The sequence below is a fragment of the Natator depressus genome, chromosome 14, assembly GCF_965152275.1.
Source record: "Natator depressus isolate rNatDep1 chromosome 14, rNatDep2.hap1, whole genome shotgun sequence".
Lineage (NCBI taxonomy): Eukaryota > Metazoa > Chordata > Testudines > Cheloniidae > Natator > Natator depressus.
The window spans coordinates 45,811,714-45,829,726 of record NC_134247.1 but is presented as its reverse complement, the minus strand read 5'-3'; the positions used below and the strand labels follow the sequence as shown (position 1 = coordinate 45,829,726).

General features: G+C 52.5%; 1 protein-coding gene across 1 annotated transcript; it reads right to left on the bottom strand.

The window, feature by feature from the left end:
- Positions 1 to 292: 292 nt before the first annotated feature.
- Positions 293 to 15,888, bottom strand: LOC141997974 (tripartite motif-containing protein 10-like). The gene is made up of 7 exons (XM_074970565.1): positions 15,461 to 15,888; positions 12,657 to 12,752; positions 11,164 to 11,394; positions 8,459 to 8,481; positions 4,608 to 4,723; positions 2,905 to 2,937; positions 293 to 841 (listed from the first exon to the last, which is right to left on the bottom strand). Exons 1-7 carry the CDS (start codon positions 15,866 to 15,868, stop codon positions 318 to 320), a joined length of 1,431 nt encoding a protein of 476 aa, XP_074826666.1. The 5' UTR covers positions 15,869 to 15,888; the 3' UTR covers positions 293 to 317.
- Positions 15,889 to 18,013: the final 2,125 nt, after the last annotated feature.

Below are 18,013 nucleotides of genomic sequence, written 5' to 3'. Positions count from 1 at the left end.
CAGCCTTCGCACCCCGTACACACGCAAATCGTTGTATGCAAATATATATTAGCTGGTTGTGGCTAAATAACAATCAGCTCACATGAATTTAAACACCCCTGTTCCCACCCCAGTTGCTTCACCCAGGCCTCCCCCCACTCTCTCTGCTCCCTTCCCGAGCCTCTTCAGCCAGGCCTCCCCCTGCTCCCCCCCACCCGCCAGCCTCTTCAGCCAGGCCTCCCCCCTACTCCCCCCAGCCTCTTCAGCTGGGCCTCCCCCCTACTCCCTCCCCCCAGTTGAGGGGTCTCTCCAGGCCATAGAGATCAGGGGGGTGGGGGCTAGAGGAGCCGCACGCTAACACCAACCCAGAAGAGCGGTCGGATTCTCTCCCCAGCGAAAGCAGCCCGCAGGAAAGTGAGGATCGGGTCCCCGCGATCAGCATCGAAAAACGCCACCCGCCCCTCTTCATAGTCCAGATAAACCCGGATCCTGCGGGGTGCCCGGCTCGGGGACAAGGGGGTGCTCTGCCCAGGGGACGTGAGAGTCCAGTACTCATCCTCACTGCACATCCCAGCCCAGATCCCCTGCTCAGGTTCAGGGTTGATCCATCCCTTCCTGCCCACAGACTCTCTGGCCACCCCCACAGCACAGAGTCCCCTCCCCTCCATCTCCATCTCCACCTCCACCTCCCAGTAATGTCGGCCCGAGGTGAATCCCTCACAGCCCAGCACGCAGGGCACAGTGTCACATCTCTCAGGGTTGTCGGGCAGATCCTGCCGTGTGTCTCCCCATCTCACATGTCTCCGATCCGCAGACACGAGGAGGTCAGGATGGGCCGTGTCTGGATCCAGAGTCACCTTCGCTGCAGAGAGAGAATCAGAGGGTGAGGGGCAGAGCTCAGCCCTGGGGCAGGGTCTGATCGTGTCCGTACAGAACCTGCCCCAGCTGGGGAGTGAACCAGGCAACCTCCCCCGTCCAGGATTTACCCAGCTCTGCATGGGGAGCAGCGCTGAGACCTCAGCCATGTGCAGGGGGGATTCACACCCCTGACAGAGCCAGTTCAGTGACAGAGTGAAGGGATCAGCTCAGCTGAGCCAGGCCCCCAGACCCAGAGTCCGAATCTCAGTGATTCCATCCTTGTGCTTGGGGTAAAGACAAGGGAGGTTAGAGGGGGGTGGTTTTAAGCCACCTTTGTCCTTCCTTTAGTCTCCCTGGCCCCTAGTTACAGGGGCCTCAGGGCTGCAAAGCAGAGAGCAGCCATCGTGTGATGCCTCCTGTCTATGCCCCCAGCAGAGCCGACCCTTGGGGAGGGCGAATCCGGGCAACCACTCCGGGCCCTGTGCTTTGGGGGGCCCCACGGGCTGGTGCGATTGGCTGGAGCAGTCGACCCCAGAAGAGACGAATCCGTCACTTCCGCCGCGGACCCTGCACCTCCCTAGGGCCGGCCCTGGCCCCCAGCATGGCTCCCAGCCCACTCGTACAACAATGGCTGGGAGCAGAGTGCTGAAGAGCCCCTGTGCCAACTTCACATGGATGGGACGGGGCCGGGGGGGGCACTCCCTTGCACCGGAGCTATTTTCTGGGGACTGTTTCCACGCACATTAAGGCCCCTTTGCTCTGACAGAGCAGCATAAAAGGGCCTGACGATCAGGCCCATGGAATCTTTCCCCACCTGCACCCACCTCTCTCCACAGATGTGATTAGGGACCCTGGCATCATAGGAGGCTCCCAGCAGATAACAGGGAATCCAAAGTCCCCCCGTCCAAGGATGCGACTTTTCACAGCCCCGTCTCCTTGCAGAGCCCCCTCCCTCCTAAAGATCAGCCAGCTGAGCAACAGAAAAACTGCTTTTATAGAGATATCACTGGCCCCCCATGACTCTGTAGCTGCGGTGTGGGTGAGGACACCACACACTTACTGAATGGCTGCTCATCTTGTGCTGGTCTATCGGGGACTTTCCAAACTCCACACTGCTGGCCCCAAGGCTATGCAATGGCTAATACAGGATTGCCAACTTCAAGACATCAAATCTCATGAGATTGTCCCAAAAATCATGACACGTTTGAAAAGGATTCTGTTGTCGTTTTTAGGTCAGTCTCTTGATGTTTGAACTCCCCTGGCCCCTCCCCAGGGTGTGAGCAAGTGACAATTAGTGTTGCCCACTCTCCCACATGTACTGGAGAAGGTGATTTTGGCTCCTGCTGCAGGAGCTCTCACCCCCACATCTGCCCATCTCCTGCCCAGCAATTAATCCTGGCCCCCAGACCCCCCATCTGTTCTGTCCCCATTCAACCCCCCTCAATTCAGTCCCCCAGCCCCCATCATCACTGCCCCATCAGTTCAGCACCCCTGCCCCACTGCCCTCCCAGCACTCGCCCTATCTGCTCAGAACCCACCATCAATACAGCCTCCCCCAGCCCATCAGCCCCCCACTCACTTCAGGCTCCCTGCAGCCCCCAGGCCATAATAAAGCCCTCCCAGCCTCACCTCTGCCCCTCCTAGGGTTCTTCATCTTCCCTACGCCTGGGGGCTACCGTGGGGTCCTCTCTCCCACTTCCCAGGCTGGCAGGGGGGCAGCCACACTGGGTGGCTGACAGCGAGATCCCCAGCCACGCCCAGGGCCGCTGACAGGATTTCGAAGTAAAATTAAGCCTCAGTTTTAGAGCTCTCAAATGTCGGGGATTTTTTTTCAGCCAGACCTGAGAGCTCTATCGCGACATCATGAGTGAGGCTTAATTCTAAATTCGAACAGAGAAAAGAATCGACTTTTCTGTTTTGAGGAAAGATCTGGGCAGCCACCAGTAATTACGGTGTTCAGCTCCTGTCAAATGCAAACTTGACACAAACCCTGAGCTATGGTGCTGCCAATGAGCCACCATGATTCATATGAAAGTTTTCACTCCCCCTTTGATACGAGAAATTTACCTTTGTCCCACTGAGGTTTAGACGACAGTGAGTCTAGAGGAAGAAATGGGTGAAAAAGATGAAATGTCATGTTGATGAATATATTCACATTGTTAATGTGCTAACACAAAAGCCAAATGAAAAGAAAACAAACTTCATGAAGTTCTAGTTAAGGAGGTTAAGTGCAATTCAGACCAGTACAAACCATTACACACCTCACTAAGAAATAACCACAAACATTAAAAACTAAGGAAATGACCTAAAGTTACACGACAGACCCAGAGATGTTTTACACAGCGATTACACACCTGTGGCTGGCCCATGACAGCTGACTTGGGCTCGGGCAATGGGGCTGTTTAATTGCAGAGTGGATGCTCGGGGTTGGGCAGAAGCCTGGGCTCTGGGACCCTGTGACAGGAGAGGGTCGCAGAGCCCAGGCTCCAGCCCGAGCCTGAACCTCATGAGCCAGACTCAGTGGACACGGGCCAGCCTCAGGTGTTTAATTGCTGTGTAGAGAAACCCTCTGAAACCAACACATAATTCACAGACAGACCCATGCACAGATTAGCATTCAATTCAATAGATTGATTAGCATTCAATCAACTTTAAATCTGCCCCTGTACCATGAGTACTTAGTAAACCTGGCTCATCCTTCCTGACAGCCCTGGTGGTCTCATTCTCTCCAGCTCAGGAGGCTAAAAGGTGGAGAATCCCTAAAGCAGGGTTGGGGAACCTACGGACCGTGGACCAGATTCGGCCTGTTGCTAAATTTCATCCGGCCTGCAGCTCACCCCCCATCACCGCAGGGTAGGAGCTGCAAGTACTGAAGCCCCGAGCCTCTGCGCAGAGCCGCGGGAACTAGGAGTGTGGAGGGAGCTGCGGCACCCCCCAGATTTTGCACAGGTTCCTAGCCGCCGGCCCCACACCCAAGGTCCCAGCTGGCTGCTGGACCCCCGCCCGGGCCTCTGCCCCTGGCACCGCACGCGGGGTCCCGTCAGCTGGCCCTGCACCAGGGACTCTGCTCCCACCCCCCCACTGCGGTCCCAGCCTCAGCCCCCTTGCCCCTGTCCACATCTCTCCCCCCGGTCCTGGAGCCACGGCCCAGTCTTGGCCCCAGCTCTGGGGAGAGGGGGCACAGACAAGGGTAAGGGGGGGGTGCCAGGTAAAAAGTTTGGGAACCACTGGCTTTCAGCACCCCCACTGTAAAAATATTTCCAGCGTGACTGCCCAGGGGGCTGGAACCGCAAGTGCCGGCAAAGCCTGCTGCGGCGGAAAGCCCCGAGCCTCCACGCCCACCACCCACACACACCCCCCGCCGTGGGTGCGTGGCTCGTGACTGATTTTTTTCTGGGGGTCAAAGGCTCGTGATAGAAAAAAGGTTCCCCAGCCCTGCTCTAGAGCGAGAGCGGGACTGTGAGGACACAGGAGGCCTTGCAGACAGAAAATCCAAACAAACATAGTTCAGAAACAGTGAATTCAGCAGGAAGCTCAAGCTCAGGTTCACGTTCATCGCTGCTAAGAAAGGAGAACCCGCAGGGAGTCCGAATGTAGGACCCTAACCCAGTGTATCTGTGCTGTATTGAGAGCTGAGTCGGGAATTCATAGGTTCCAGATGATTAGTTGACTATCTCCAGCCACAGTTATTGTCCCTAAGGGATTTCCCCAGCTCTGTCAATTATCGGTGTAATGTATGTGAGAAGATTCCCCAGATGACTGTTTATTACCTTTTAATTTCGTCATTATGGTCTCCAGAGACGCAGTTCTTTGAGGAAATTCCCAGATTCTCCACTTCAGGTCCGAAGAAAAGGCCACTGGGTTCTGAAACTTCTCCCTCTCACATCTGAAGAACAACCCAGTGTTACTCCTTGTGGAGTCCGTTCATATTTGTGTTTAACTAAAATGTATTTTATTCTAGTGAATGGTTGTAGCTCAGCAGACCCTGGAGGATTAAGGTCTCTCTGGCCCCAGGAATAGGTCCACTACCAGCTTTGACACTACAAGCTTCCCCTTCATTTTGGTGAGACCGATATTGGAAAACTGCATCCAGGTCTGGTGTCCCCATTTTAAAACGGAGGTTGAAAAAGTGGAGACGATGCAGAGAAGACCCATAAAAATGATTTGAGGGCTGGGGTATAGACGTCTTGCCCTGAGAGCACCCTGGCACTTGAGTGTGAGGTACAAATACCGTCATGGGGAGAACAGACTTGGTACTAAAGGGCTCCTCAGTTGAGCAGACAAAGGCATAACAAGGACCAATTGCTGGAAGCTGAAGTCAGAGAAATTCAAATGGGAAATAAGAGACATTTCTAAGAGTGTGGGTGGATTAACCATTCAAAGAAACTGCCAAGGGAAGTGGTGGATTCTCCATCTCTTGACAGGGGCGCCAAAACATGGGGGAATGGCCCCATCACTTTTATAAGTGGAAGAGCTCTGCTCTCTCCCTTTGTACCTGCCTTAAAGACAAGTGAAGGGAGAGGGAGCAGAGAGGAGCGAGCAGGGGAGGGGGTCTCGGGGGATGAGGCAGAGCAGGGGTGGGGCCATGGTTTGGGCACCCGTGGCCCCCCCACTCCTAGGGAGCTTCAGGTGTTACTGTCTGTTGATGTCTTCAAATCTAGACTGAACTGGTTTCCTGGAAGGTGCTTTAGTCACCACACGTTAGGATTTAGTCAAATACAAGTTATTGGGCTGAATACAGGAATAACTGGGTGAAATTTAAGGACCTGTGATACATAGGCACCGAGTCCGTGGGTGCTCTAGGGCTGGAGCATCCACCGAAAAAAAAATAGCCCCACAGATCAGCTCCTCCCCATGCCTGCCAGCGCCTCCCGGGGATCAACTGTTCAGCAGCGGGCAGGAGGCACTTGGCGGAGGGGGGCAGCAAGGGCGGGAAGAGGCTGGGCAGGGCAGGAAGAGGCAGGCCGGGCCTTGGGGGAAGGGGTGGAGTGGGGACAGGGCCCAGGGCTGAGCAGGGGTCGAACACCCCCCAGGGAATGAGAAAGTCGGAGCCTGTGCTGTGATATACAGGAGGTCAAATGTGATGATCTTACGGACCTTTCTGGCCTTCAACTTTATGCATTTATGAAACTCAGCAATACCATGTGGCAATGAGTTCCACGGGTTAATAATGAATTGTGTAAAAAAAGGGTATTTCCTTTTCTCAGCTTTACACTAGTTGCCTTCCAGTTGCACTGAACGTCCCCTTGGTTTGTGAGTGTGGGAAGCAGGATCATCTGACTTATATCCTGTACAGCATTTAAGAGAGATAATTAGTGACAGTCCTTGTGGTGATGTCGATACCCATTATACCAGGACCTGGAGCGAGACCCACTAACCCGTTTCAAAGATAATTTATGTTCTTATTTAGCTCTTTGGATACATACAATGGTCAGTCCACTAGCACAGAGGTTCTCAGCTTACAAAGGCCAGTGCGTGTCCACCCCACACTGGGGAAGGCAAACGACTTAATGAACTTGCCCTGCCCCAGGGAGCCTTGAGCAGGGTGAGTCGGTGCAGTTCTGGGGGACAGGGCTGGAGCTGGGGGGAACTGGCTGGCGCCTTCTATTGCTGGTTCATCAATGGCCGGGAGCGGAGTCGTGTAACACAGCTGGGCGTGTCCCTGCCCGTGGGTGTCTGTGTCAGCGCAGGGCCCGTCAGGCTTGTAGCTTGACATCAGCATCACAGGGCGAGAGGCAGCCCAGGCTGGGGATTTGGAGGGCTCAGCAGTCCCACCGTCCAGGCTGCACCCCGGGAACCCCGTCACACTAATGTAAATCTCCCTTGTTGCAAATTAAAGCGATTACTTCTTGTTCTACCCGCACTGGACTTGAAGCACAAGTGATCACCGCTCTGTGTAGAACAGCCTCAGACATATCTGAAGACTGTTATCAGGCCCTCCCCGAGTCTTCTCTTCTCTACACTAAACACACCCATTTATTGCAACCCTTCCTCACAGCTCATCCACTCTAAACCTCTGATCATTTCTGTTGCTCCCCTCTGAACTCTCTCCAATTTTTCCACATCTTTCTGAAAGTGCGATGCCCACAACTGGACACGGTATTCCAGCTGAGGCCTCACCGTGGCAAGAAGGGTGGAACAACATCCTCTTGTGTCTTATATGTGACACTCCTGTTAATACATCTGTGGTGGGGTGTTCACCCCACATCAGCCCCCCAAAAGAGTGAGGGAAGCTGAGAAAGAGGAGATGAGCGAGACAGGCCACACACAAGGGGTTTAGGACAGAGATGCAACCCCTAATTGGACGATGAAGCTCAGCTGAGCAGGGGGGGTCTGGGCTAGTATAAAGCCAGGAAGCTGGCAACAGAAATTGGCTGCCGTGAGGAAGTCTGCAGCCACCCTGTGTGCGTTGGAAAGGGAAGGAGGGAACCCAGGGGAAGAGTAGGATGCTGGGAGCCTGGCCCTGGGGGAAGGGAGTACTTAGAATCACAGGGCTAGAAGGGACTGCCAGGGTCATCTCGTCTAACCCCTGTATGAGAGAAGGGTGGAGAAGAAAGCCTCCGGGAGGTGAGTAGGAAGCAGCCCAGGGAGAGAGCAGACCATTTAGTGACCTGCCTGGAGGGCTGAGTCCAGAAGAGGAAGCTGCAGCCCTTGGAGCGAGAGATGAGGCTGCAGAGTGAGAGAGAGACAACCGGGGGACAGACGGCAAGGGGAGGTGTTGGCCCTGGAAGAGAGCTAATCCCCCGAACAGCCAGGAGGAGGCACCACCTGCGGTGGATACAGCAACCTGGGACAATATCCCACAATGGAATTTGCCTTTTTCACAAGAGCATCACACGGCCGACTCATTCAGCGTGTGATCCATTTTAACCCCCAGATGTTTTTCCACAGTCCGGCTGCCTAGCCAGTTATTCCCCATTTCGTAGTTGTACATTTGATTTTTCCTTCCAAAGTGGAGCACTTTGTCTTTATTGAATGTCCCCTTAAACTGATTTTAATCCTTCCTCCTTTTCCGCCCTTGGTCTCTTGTGGCTTTTTAGACTGTAAACTCCCTGGGGCAGGGACTGTCTCTTACTACGTGTCTGTGCAGCACCCCGCATGTTGGGCCCTGATTTTGCCTTGAGCCTCTCGGCCCTGCCATAGAGCTACTGATCACAGCACATTATAAACTCCTTAGAGCAGGGAATGCCTCTTCCATCGTCTCTCTTGCCACGCCAAGCCCACTGATAGAGCTCACGGCATAATAAGAAACAATTAATAAACAGCTCATTAAATAGTCATCAGAGGGCCCTGACTTTCCATCCCTGCCAACCTAGTGGAGTTTGGCGTCTATGACCTAGAAATGAGAGACTCATTCTTCATCCCCAGTCTCCTGAGGTCTCCACTCCATCAGCGACACTATAAATACCAACCCTGTCTGTACGTAAATCACTCTTTTCTCAGGTAGGCCTATTCTGGAGTCTAGTCAAAATGACAACAGCCCCAAGATTAGATTTAACGGAGGGAGATTGGGAACCACCCCCACACTCTGCACTGCTTGACCATGGGGAGCCAAGTCTCATGTCCAAAATCCCTTCCCTGCACTGGGAAGTGAAAGGGAGAGTGAGAAGGAGCCACCTACCTGCTCAAGGTGTCTTTGATGTCCTAGAGGGGAAAGATAAAAGGAAATTCAGTCCCGTATCTCATACTAAGGATCCCTCCTGCTCTGGAGGGGACTCACTTTGTCTTCACAGTTTTGAGTTTCAAAGTGAAATGATTTGTTATTTATTAACATAAACAAAAACATCAAACATGTTGCCTTTGCTCTTTTGGAGAGGTGCTCTGACTGCAGGATCTGGGCCCAGGAAGTTTGTACGTGGAGGAACACTAGCTCTTCGTGTAACGACATGTGAATAACCACCCGGCACATGGAACCAGAGGGCTCAGCCTTCTGATGTGCTGAACAAGGGTCTTCCGAACACTCAGAGGCGTGGGGAAGATCCCCTCCTGCAGACTCCAGTGGGTCCAGAGGGAGGAATGTCCCTCATGCTGTGCTGCCCCTATGCTGTAAACTCTCTCCCCACTCGCCCACAAACATTACGAAGGCCCGTCCTGTGCACTTCTTAACATCCACAGGAAGCTGGGGCTGGGTGAGAACAATGGGTGTGGGGTACAGAGTAACACAGGGCCATTCACTATCCTACACGCCAGGTTCAATGCAGGAGACCTGAGGCGTGAAGAACGCTGCCCACAACAGATATTGGTTGCAACAGAGAATCTGACCCTAGGTATCAGCTAGAGAAGTCCAGGATGCTACAGTTTATGTCTCACCTTCTTTCTTGTTTGCTGCTTAGAGGCACTTTTTGAAAATTAAAATAATTAGAAAGCTTTTGAAATTCTAAGGACTACTTATACAGCCAGGATACCATAAGTAATGAACAGCTTCCCTAACTAACTTCAGTTCTGGCAGAAAAAAATCACGACAGCCTCAGACCTCATGTATCAATTTTGAGGCCACTATTTTTCCTTTTTTGGGGTATGTAGGAAGAGTGTCAAAATCAGGTTTAAAATGGAAACTCAGCTTCAATCTTAGCTATTTCCGTAATGAAGGACTAGTTCCATCTTTCATCTTTTGGAGTTAGTGTCGGGAAGAGAAAATGCCAGACTGGCTCAGACTTTAGGTCCATCTGGTCAGTATTCTGTCTCCAAAGGTGGACAGTGCCAAATGCTTCAGGGGAAGGTATAAGATAATTCCCCCCCCCCCCACATTCTCATCCTGCTCTCTAAGAGGTAGCGACTGGCTGAAGCAATGAAGCATAAGGTTTAATATCACTCTGGATATTGTGTTATCCCTATAAATATCCTATCAATTTTTGAGTTTTGCTAAATGCTTGATGTTAGGGGGCTTATTCCTTCACCCTCTCACTTCCTTGGTCCTTCTCGCCTGAACAGAGAGCAACAATACTCTAAGTCCAAAGATGCCAACAAGTCGATGTTTACTGGGGTGAACTTCCAGCAAGCTTAAATCCAAGTTCCTTTTTCCTTATTTTTGAATCCCAACTTACTTCCTGTTTGCCCCTTATTTATATAGTAATATTCTCAGCTATACCTTAACCAATCATTTTACTGAAATTTACCTAACCAATTGTAACATGGTTAGCTAACTAGTTATATCCCACCACCTTCATTAGTTTACACCCAGCAAAATTAATTATCCAGCAGACAGAAACAATCACAGAACCAGACAGAGACCATGAAAATAAACAATAGCAAAGTGGGAACTATAATGACAAAACAATACAGAAATGAGGATTTTACAACTACACCTGTAAAGACATAAGGGTTTCCCAGCTGTGTCTATTGATAAGTGAGTTCTTACCAGACAGAAAACTATCAAACTACATTTCCTTTTACATCTTCTAGACGCTTCCCTTTCTCTGGAGGTGGTAGATCGGATCACCTTTCCAACAGCCCCAGATTGCCTGATTTCAATGTGACTGGTTTGGGATGTGAGGATGTGACCAGTCGCTTCCCAGCTGAATGCATCCGATGAAGTGAGCTGTAGCTCACGAAAGCTTATGCTCAAATAAATTGGTTAGTCTCTAAGGTGCCACAAGTCCTCCTTTTCTTTTTCCCAGCTTATGGCAGCCCCTGCTGCTTAGCCAAAGGCCTTAGCCTAAGAACAGGGCCTCAGACTGTCGCCGTGAGAGAAGGCCCTTACACTGGCAGACAGTGATTTTGATTCTCTCTTTTATACCTCTAGAACTAGCTAAATGATAAGAATACACCTGAATTCTTAAAGTATAGGCCTTTCCAGACAGGCCTGAATATCAGGGGGTAGCCGTGTTAGTCTGTATCCACAAAAAACAACAAGGAGTCCGGTGGCACCTTAAAGGCTAACAGAGTTATTTGGGCATAAGCTTTCGTGGGTCTCAACGACATCTGGTGGCAATGAGTTCCACAGTCTAATTACGTGATGTGTGAAAACACGTTCATTGGATCCGTTTTGAATTTGTCACCTTCTAATTCTATTGAATGTCCCTTTGTTCTTGCATTAGGAGACAGGGAGAACAGAGTTTGGAGTTTGCCATTTTTGGAGGAGTCTTCTCCAACTAGAATTCAAACGAAGAATTTTTTTCATTTAGGACTTGATCCTATGCCCAATGTACTCAAGAAGTATATTTCCATGGACTTTAATGAGCATTTTATCAAGCCCTTAAGGAAAAATAATGTATAGTTTACTAATACTGTATGTTCTGACCATTCACTCCTACACTCCAAAAGTGAAGAGTTAGGAGACTTTCTTGCCCTGTGAAAGGTTCTGGGATCTTTCTAACACTGTCTCACCTGCAAGAATTCACTCGCTGGCAGCTGGCACTTCTGCTCCATCTCACTGATCAGGGAACTGAAAGAAGATAGTTCCTCAGATAGTTTGGCAACATACTCAGCCCTCCTCTTTTCAATTTCCTTATTCAGCTCTTCCAGCTGAGCCAGGAGGAGTTGCTCTTGTTCCTCCAGAAACTGGCGCAGTCGCTGAAATTCAGACACAATCTTCTGCTTCTCAGTTTCTAGCTGTTTCTGAAATGACGAGATACAACCAGGGAAAGGACAGGTCAAGGCCAGGAACACGGAGTGAGTCATGTGCTCCAGCCCCCTAATCATTTTTGTTGCCCTCCCCTGGATTCTTTCCAATTTTTCCACATCCTTCTTGTAGTGTGGGGCCCAAAACTGGACATCGTACTCCAGATGAGGCCTCACCAATGCCGAATAGAAGGGAACGATCACGTCCCTCGATCTGCTTTACCTGTTCTTATCTGTTCCCATTATACTAATAAACCCATCTGGCTAGGCAGAAGCCACACACTGTGTCTTTGTCCTTTGTTCTTCACACACATTAGTAAGGATGTAAGAGTATCAAAAGTCAAACCCAAAATTCTATCTCAGGTTAACAAACAGGCTTATATGCTAACAGTTATGGCTGTTGAAAGTAAAGCCAAAAAATGGGGGAGAAATTTGCAAAAAAATTTTGAAATTTCAAAGTTGTTTCCATTTTTCAGTGTTCAAAATGGGACAACTTTTAATTTCTTTGAAAAATATCATGAAATAACTGGAAAAAATTTCACATTTCTGTTTTTTCTAAGATGTAATAAAATAATGTCCATTTCCACCACCACCCCATTTGTTCCTTTTATTCCATTCTCTCTGGAACTCTTCAAAAGTTCTTCAAAAGTTCTCCCATTTTGGAAAAATTGGCAAAAAGAAAAAGGAAAATCCAGGAGAAAAAACCCGGAAATTATTCATGTTATTGTACTCAGTGGCAAAAAGGAGCAAAGGGGAAACAAAGGGATAAAAAACATTTGAAATTTTGAAAAAATTTCAGCTTTTTAAAACCAAAATTAAAACTTCAGTTTGAAATGAAAAACATTTTTGTTCATTCTGAAATTTCCTGTCAAAAAACTTTTATTATTTATTTGCAAAAGACATTTTCCCACGGAAAAAAAATTGTTTTCTACTAAATCCCATTTTCCTACAGGACATTTTTGTGTTTGAATTTCGACCAGCTCTAGTTGAAAGACTAAAGGAAAAACTACCATTAGCTAAACAAATTACACTCACACTATCAATGGAAATATTTGGATTATTAAAACTCTTTCCTTAATGCTCCATTTTCCTGTTTATACTCAATTAAATCAGAACAGTTCTTCTTTACAATGAGAATAAAGAAGTAATAAACTTTCACGGAAGGGAAGAGGTTTCTCACTGTTCTTCTTCCGTTAGACTAAGCAGAGTATCAATAATGTCCCTGTGCACATTTGTCTCTGAGTAAGAACAGCACCTACCAGTAGTTCCTGGCTTGTATTTTCTGCACTCCATTTATCTGACAGAATCTCGTCTCTCTCTTTTTTCCAACTCTCCAAATGGCTCTGAATTTGTTCCTAACAAAAGAAAAACTGGATTAGCTTTGGTTGCTTTTGGAGGGCTTTCCCCCATTTTATTTATATTTTCAAGAATATGAAATGCATAATAAAATGGGTGAGTGCTCTAACCACATGACTATACCGTCATTCTCATGCTTGTGGTCTCTCTCTCTCCCCCCCGCCCCCGCAAATGACTCTCTAAGGGCTTGGCTACACTTGGGAGTTACAGCGCATTAAAGCAGCCCTGGGCGCCCTAACTCATGACGCATCCACACTGGCAGACTCCGTGGCTGGAGCGCTCCTGGTGATCCACCTTGACAAGAAGCCTAACGCTCGATGCGCCCTGGCTGGAGCACCGCGGCGCCAGTTTGGACGCCCTGGTCTGTTAGTGCGCTCTGATCGGACTTCAAAAGTGTCCCACAACGCCTGCTCCAGCCACGCTGGTCATCGCTTTGAACTCTACTGCCCTGCCCTCAGGTGACCACCCATCAGACCCGCCCTTTAAACTCTCTGGGAATTTTGAAAATCCCCCTCCTGTTTGCTCAGCCAGCCGTGGGGTGCTCTCAGCACAACTTTCCCGGTGACCAGGCCTCCACGCGCCACGCGAGCCCCAGCATGGAGCAATGCCGAGGTGCTGGACCTCATCAGTGTTGCGGGGAGGAAGCTGCCCAGTCCCAGCTGCGCTCCAGCCGTAGGAATTACGATACCTTCGGGCAGATATCAAGGGCCATGCTGGAAAGGGGCCATGACCGGCACGCACTGCAGTGCAGGGTTCAGGTGAAGGAGCTGCAGGATGCCCACTGCAAAGCGCACGAGGCAAACAGCCGCTCCGGTGCTGCCCCGCGACCTGCTGTTTCTACAAAGGGCTGGACGTGATACTGGGGGGCGACCCCACCTCCACTCCGAGCACCACCCTGGACACTTCAGAGCCCAGTTCAACCAGGCAGGAGGAGGAGGAAAGCGGGAGCGAGGGTGCTGAGGAGGAGGGGGACAGCCCAGCACCCCCAGCATGCAGCCAGGAGCTGTTCTCAAGCCAGGAGGAAGGTAGCCAGTCGCAGCGGCCGGTGCTTGGGGAAGGACAAACTCCAGAGGAGGTTCCCGGAAAGCGGCTTTTATTTTGGGAAGGAAGTTGTTGGGGGTGGGCTCTTGGGGCGAGGAGGGTTAGGGCCGCGTGCCTAGATGCGGAATAGGGCGTTGATGAGCTCTCTCACATCGCGGCAATCGGCCTCAGCGATCTCTTCAAAGGTCTCATGCAGAAGCTGGGCAATGGGCTTGTGCAGGTTTCGTGGGAGAGCCACTGTGGTCCTTGCCCCAGTCAGGCTAACATGTCCCCACCTCTGTGCCGTGAGGGGCGGGGGGACCATTGCTGCACACAGGCAAGCTGCAGACGGGCCAGGGCAGAAGCCGCCTTGCTGTAGAAGACCCTCCCTTGCTTCCCAGGTCACCCTCACCAGTGAGATCTCTTCCAGGACGAACTCATCCTGTGGAAAATGTGGGGACAGTGTTCAGTATAGGGGCCCCCTGCCGCTGTTGGCTCTCCCTAAGGCACAGAAACCCAGAGGACAGTGCGGCCATGAATCAAGCTGTCCCCCTTGCCCGTGTGCTTGCTCACCATTTTGGGGCTCCCGGGGGTTATGTGCACAAGCTTTGGGATGAGCGGTTTCTGCTGTTGTGTACACTGTGCTTGTCTTTAAGTGCGGGGGAATCATTGCTCTGTCTGGTGTGAACAATGCTGCCGCTGTTAAGTGTTGCATTTTGGCTTTACAAATGCAGCCTTGAGATCCCAGCCGTCCTTGTTATCAAGGGCCGAAAGACTCCAAAGAATCAGGAAATGTACACGAGAAAGCAAAGAGGACCTGCTGCATGAAGTCATGCAGCCGTCCCTTAATACACATCGAAAAGCGCAGGAGTGGCGGGAGAGTGAAAGGAGGGTCCGCCTCAAGGCATCCCTCATCCTTGCAGCCCCGTGCTGGGCCCCTCTAATAGCCCTGCTCTCTGGCTGTTCAAATTCAGCCAAATACTCCACCCTGATCCTCCACCTCCTTCCCCCCGGGTAACAGGACCCCGGATCTCCATTTTGAAAATATGTTCACCCTACCCCGGCCTCCGCAGATTTCAAGAAATCTGCTGGAATGGGCCAGGCCCTTAACCGTTGTCCATTCTGTATGAGAAGCAAACTCTGCTCCCCCCACCCTGCAACGATTAAAAGGAAACTGTGTGAGCTGGAACTTGTAGAGTTTCCTGCCCCCACGTGGATTACTCCCTGCACAGGGGATGCCCTTGCTCTCGGGCACGCAAATCATACCCTGCTTTACGTATCCTGCGAACGTGGGTGTCGTTACACCTATATAAAAGTGTATAGCCCATTCCTGCATGGAAATGGAAACAAGCATTCCTGGCATCAGGCACCTTTACACCAGTCCAACTTGTATTCACACCCGGGGGGTTTTGCTGATATAACTATTTTGTTTAAAAAAAAATATATCCCACCTGTCAGCAGCACAGACCAATACAAAACCTGTATGCAGAGGAGGCCTGAAAAACACATCTCCGCAACGTTCTTCCTGTATAAAATCCCTTCTGCTTTTCTACCTTGTCATTGTAGGAAGCTAGTTTGATTACCTTGCTGGTTTTATTTTTCTCAGATGGCTCTGTTCTGATTGCTCGAGCCTGCCTGGGCTGGGATGCCTTCCCGGGCTGGGATGCCTTCCCAAGGCAAAAATTACCTGGGAATCCAGAGCAGCCTCCTCGAGAGGAAGCACGGGGTGGTCTTTGTGACCGCGGGACTCTCTGCACACCACACAGATGAGGGTTTGATCCACTTCACAGAAGAGTTTCAAAAGCTCCTCGTGTTTTTCACATGCTTCCTTCCCCGTTGGGTCTGGGAATTTTTTGGCTATTTCAACTACGGCCCTCAGCTGCCGGTTAGGCTGGAGTTCCCCTTCCTGGAAGGGGTCCCTGCACTGGGGGCAGGGATAGTGGGGGGAGGTTTTGGACTCCTTGCAGTACTGAGTGATGCAGGCTCGGCAGAAATTGTGTCCACACTTGAGAATCACCGGATCGTTAAAATAAGCCAGGCAAATGGAGCAGAGAACAGCCTCTTGGAGCTCTTTGACCCGGCTTGTGGAGGCCATGGCGCCGGGGAGAGAGAGGAACGTACTGTAACGTTCACTTGCCCAGCAATGTGTCTATCCCCGGCTGGAGCTCGCCTCCGCCCTTCCTGCCGCCGCCTGCCCTCTGCCTCCTTGCTGGTCTGCTGTGACTGTGTTCGCTGCGGCCTGGGATCCTTCAGGTCTGGAAAGGAGAAAACATAAGGAGAGACGTAGATAAAATCAGGGCTGGATTATCCTTTTGTGGGCCCCCTTGGAGGCAATGGAGGGCGGGGCGGGCGGTCCCCGGAGCGAGGGGCCGGCCAGGGGCAATGGGGGGCGGGGCGGGCGGTCCCCGGGGCGAGGGGCCGGCCAGGGGCAATGGGGGGCGGGGCGGGCGGTCCCCGGGCCGGCCAGGGGCAATGGGGGGCGGGGCGGGCGGTCCCCGGGGCGAGGGGCCGGCCAGGGGCAATGGGGGGCGGGGCGGGCGGTCCCCGGGGCGAGGGGCCGGCCAGGGGCAATGGGGGGCGGGGCGGGCGGTCCCCGGGGCGAGGGGCCGGCCCGCGGCAATGGGGCGCGGGGCGGGGCAGGCGGTCCCCGGGGCGAGGGGCCGGCCCGGGCAATGGGGCGGGGCGGGCGGTCCCCAGAGCAAGGGGCCGGCCAGGGGCAATGGGGCTCAGAGGGTGGTCCCCGGAGCGAGGGGCTGGCCAGGGGCAATGGGGCGCGGGGCGGGGAGGTCGGTCCCCGGAGCGAGGGGCCGGCCAGGGGCAATGGGGCGGGGCGGGCGGTCCCCGGGGCGAGGGGCCAGCCAGGGGCAATGGGGCATGGCAGGGGCGGCCCCGCTCCGCCCAATGCGAGGGCCGACGCACAGTGGCCCACCCGGCCCTGTAATGCCAGCGTGACCCTTCCCCTCGGGGATGGGCTTATGCCACACCACACAGCCCCCCTGCCCAACACCCCCCGACTCCCTATGGCCAAAGCCGCCCCAGACCCACTATGCCCAGCACCCCCACCCCCCGAGGCCCTCCCACAAATGCACAGCGCCCTGCACAACACCACCCCTGCCCGCAATCCCACCACAACTGCCCAGCACCCCCGTCACTGAACCCCCACTCCCCAGTGCCCCAGCACACACAGATCCTCCCCGCGCCTTCACAGCCCAGCGACCCCCCAGACTCCTGCCAGACCCACTCCCCTAAGCCCTGCCTCCTGGCAGCACTCGCTGCCCCTGCTGGAATCGCTCTGGCCCCCCGGGAGTGACGCGATCAGGCAGGCCAGGACCTGCCCCGGCCGGGGTCCCTCAAGATGCACTTGCCTGGAGGGGCCCAGCCGAGCCCCCCACGTTGCCCCACACCCACACCTGGCTGAGACTGGCCAGGCTTCTGCACCAGTCCCAGGTGGCTCAGCTCCGGGGAGACAGGTGGGGCCCCACAGGTGGTGGGAAGCAGAGACTGCCAGGGTCCAGCACTGGGGTCCAGCCAGGGGGCTGAGAGGAGCAGGGTCTGGGACCAGGAGGTGGAGAGGAGCCCTCGGCCAGCTGGCGGGCAGGCCAAGAGGAGCAAGTGGTGGGCGGGGGGAGCCAGTGGGCTCTCGGGGCGCAGTGCAAGGGGAGCAGGCCAGGGCCCCTTCTGGGCATGGGCCTGGCTCCCTGGAGCCACTGTAAACCTGGCACTGTATAAAATAACGAATATATTGAACTCCTACATTTGTACAGATTAGACTTTAAACAAATATTTTCCTATGCAGTCATAAAAAGAATTAAGTCAGTCAAGTCACGGAAGAGATCCAAGCATTTTCTAAACAAAAGAGTTGATCCTAAAATCCCTCATTCCGTGCTCACAAAAACTTTATAGAGGCCAACAGTATCGGCAGAATGATGCCAAAAATATGCCATGATACTTTCCTTCAAACATCATTGTCAAGGTTCCCTCCCCACTCTGAACTCTAGGGTACAGATGTGGGGACCTGCATGAAAGACCCCCTAAACTTACCAGCTTAGATTAAAACTTCCCCAAGGTACAAACTTTGCCTTGTCCTTGAACCCTATGCTGACACCACCAAGCATTTTAAACAAAGAACAGGGAAAGAGCCCACCTGGAGACGTCTTCCCCCCCAAATATCCCCCCAAGCCCTACACCCCCTTTCCTGGGGAAGGCTTGATAAAAATCCTCACAAATTGGTACAGGTGAA